Source organism: Limulus polyphemus, unplaced genomic scaffold (genome assembly GCF_000517525.1).
Source record: "Limulus polyphemus unplaced genomic scaffold, Limulus_polyphemus-2.1.2 Scaffold13601, whole genome shotgun sequence".
NCBI classification, from domain to species: domain Eukaryota; kingdom Metazoa; phylum Arthropoda; class Merostomata; order Xiphosura; family Limulidae; genus Limulus; species Limulus polyphemus.
The window spans coordinates 1,719-3,724 of NW_013679211.1; the positions used below are offsets into that span (position 1 = coordinate 1,719).

The following is a 2,006-nucleotide window of genomic DNA, read 5'->3' on the forward strand; positions in this document are numbered from 1 at the left end:
GGGTTATCTTGCTACTACTGTGTTGTACATATTAGCCATTGTGGGTTATCTTGCTACTACTGTGTTGTACATATTAGCTATTAGGGGTCATCTTACTACTACTGTGTGGTAAACAGCACGTGTAATACAGATTCTGTTGATAACTAAGGTAAGATTAAATATTTCTGTACGCAGCATCTTATGGTGAACAGTAGGTTTCTAGTACATCAGCCGACATTAAGTAACCATGACCTGCTGAAAACTTCAATCGTGTAAAATATCGAAAAATAAAAATTATCATCCTCTGAAGATTAAACACGGATTAAGTAAAAATTTTTATTCTCTAAAGATTAAACATGGATTAAGTTAAAATTGTTACTTTCTGAGGATTAAACATAGATTACGTTCAAATTGTTACTTTCTGAAGATTAAATATGGATTAAGTTGAAATTGTTATCCTCTGAAGATTAAACAGGGATTAAGTAAAAATGTTTATTCTCTAAAGATTAAACATAGATTAAGTTAAAATTGTTACTTTTTGAAGATTAAACATAGATTACGTTAAAATTGTTACTTTCTGAAGATTAAACATGGATTAAGTTAAAAATTCATTCTCTAAATATTAAAAATGGATTAAGTTAAAATTGTTACTTTCTGAGATTAAACATGGATTAAGTTAAAATTGTTTCTTTCTGAAGATTAAACATGGATTAAGTTAAAATTGTTACTTTCTAAAGATTAAACATAGATTAAGTTAAAATTGTTACTTTCTGAAGATTAAACATGGATTAAATTAAAATTGTTACTTTCTGAAGATTAAACATGGATTACGTTAAAATTGTTACTTTTTGAAGATTAAACATGGATTATGTTAAAATTGTTACTTTCTGAAGATTAAACATGGATTAAGTTAAAATTGTTACTTTCTGAACATTTAACATGGATTACGTTCAAATTGTTACTTTCTGAAGATTAAACATGGATTAAGTTAAAATTGTTACTTTCTGAAGATTAAACATAGATTTAGTTAAAATTGTTACTTTCTGAAGATTTAACATGGATTAAGTTAAAATTGTTACTTTCTGAACATTTAACATGGATTACGTTCAAATTGTTACTTTCTGAAGATTAAACATGGATTAAGTTAAAATTGTTACTTTCTGAAGATTAAACAGGGATTAAGTTAAAATTGTTTCTTTCTGAAGATTTAACATTGATTAAGTTAAAATTGTTACTTTCTGAAGATTAAACATGAATTAAGTTAAAATTGTTACTTTCTGAAGATTAAACATGGATTACGTTAAAATTGTTTCTTTCGGAAGATTTAACATGGATTAAGTTAAAATTGTTATTCTCGGGAGATTAAATACAGATTAAGTAAAAAAAAATTACCCTCTGGAGATTTACATGGATTAGGAAGTAAAATCTAATTTTGTTTAGCTTTGATGTATTTAGGTTTAAGTCTTTAAAATATTTAAAACGTAAATGTACTTAATAATTTTTGTTTACGTTAAACGTTTCTAAAAACATGTAAACAACGTTTTTCTTCCCTAATTAAAATTGATTTTCGTTGTGATACCTAAAAAAGATTCGGTGATAACATTTCTAATAAATTAAACTTCGCGGTTGTATTGAGGGTTTTCAAAACTTTACTGTTGCTAAATATTGGTAGACTTATAAATATGATATTAATTAATGTTCATGTAAGCTAAAAGTTAGTTTTAACTACCTTTGCAGACCGTTGTGAAAACAAACGTTGTGAGTATTATGCTGTATGTGAAGACGACGGGAATGGTGGCGCAAAGTGCGTCTGTCCTCAGTCTTGTGTCCAGGTAAGACTAGTTTAGGTAGTTGGAGTTATGGATGTTTAAAGTTTTAACTAATTAACGCTGTTAACTCTGTAGTTGGAGTCTCCAGTGTGTGGAAATGATGGAGAAACGTACAGAAACGAGTGTGAACTAAAGGTGGCAGCATGTAACAAGAAACGGTACATCAAAGTTGTTTCTAAAGGTCCATGTGGTGAGATT

At 28.0% G+C, this 2,006-nt stretch overlaps 1 protein-coding gene across 1 annotated transcript in view; it reads left to right on the plus strand.

The window, feature by feature from the left end:
* Window positions 1–2,006, plus strand: part of LOC106477248 (agrin-like) — a gene marked incomplete at its 3' end in the record, with an annotated part of 8,981 nt that overhangs the window by 1,561 nt on the left and 5,414 nt on the right. Inside the window, exons 2-3 of the mRNA XM_022380888.1 lie at window positions 1,717–1,811; window positions 1,884–1,998. Of these exons, the coding sequence (XP_022236596.1) occupies window positions 1,717–1,811; window positions 1,884–1,998 (210 nt within the window). The remainder of the gene's footprint in view (window positions 1–1,716; window positions 1,812–1,883; window positions 1,999–2,006) is intronic.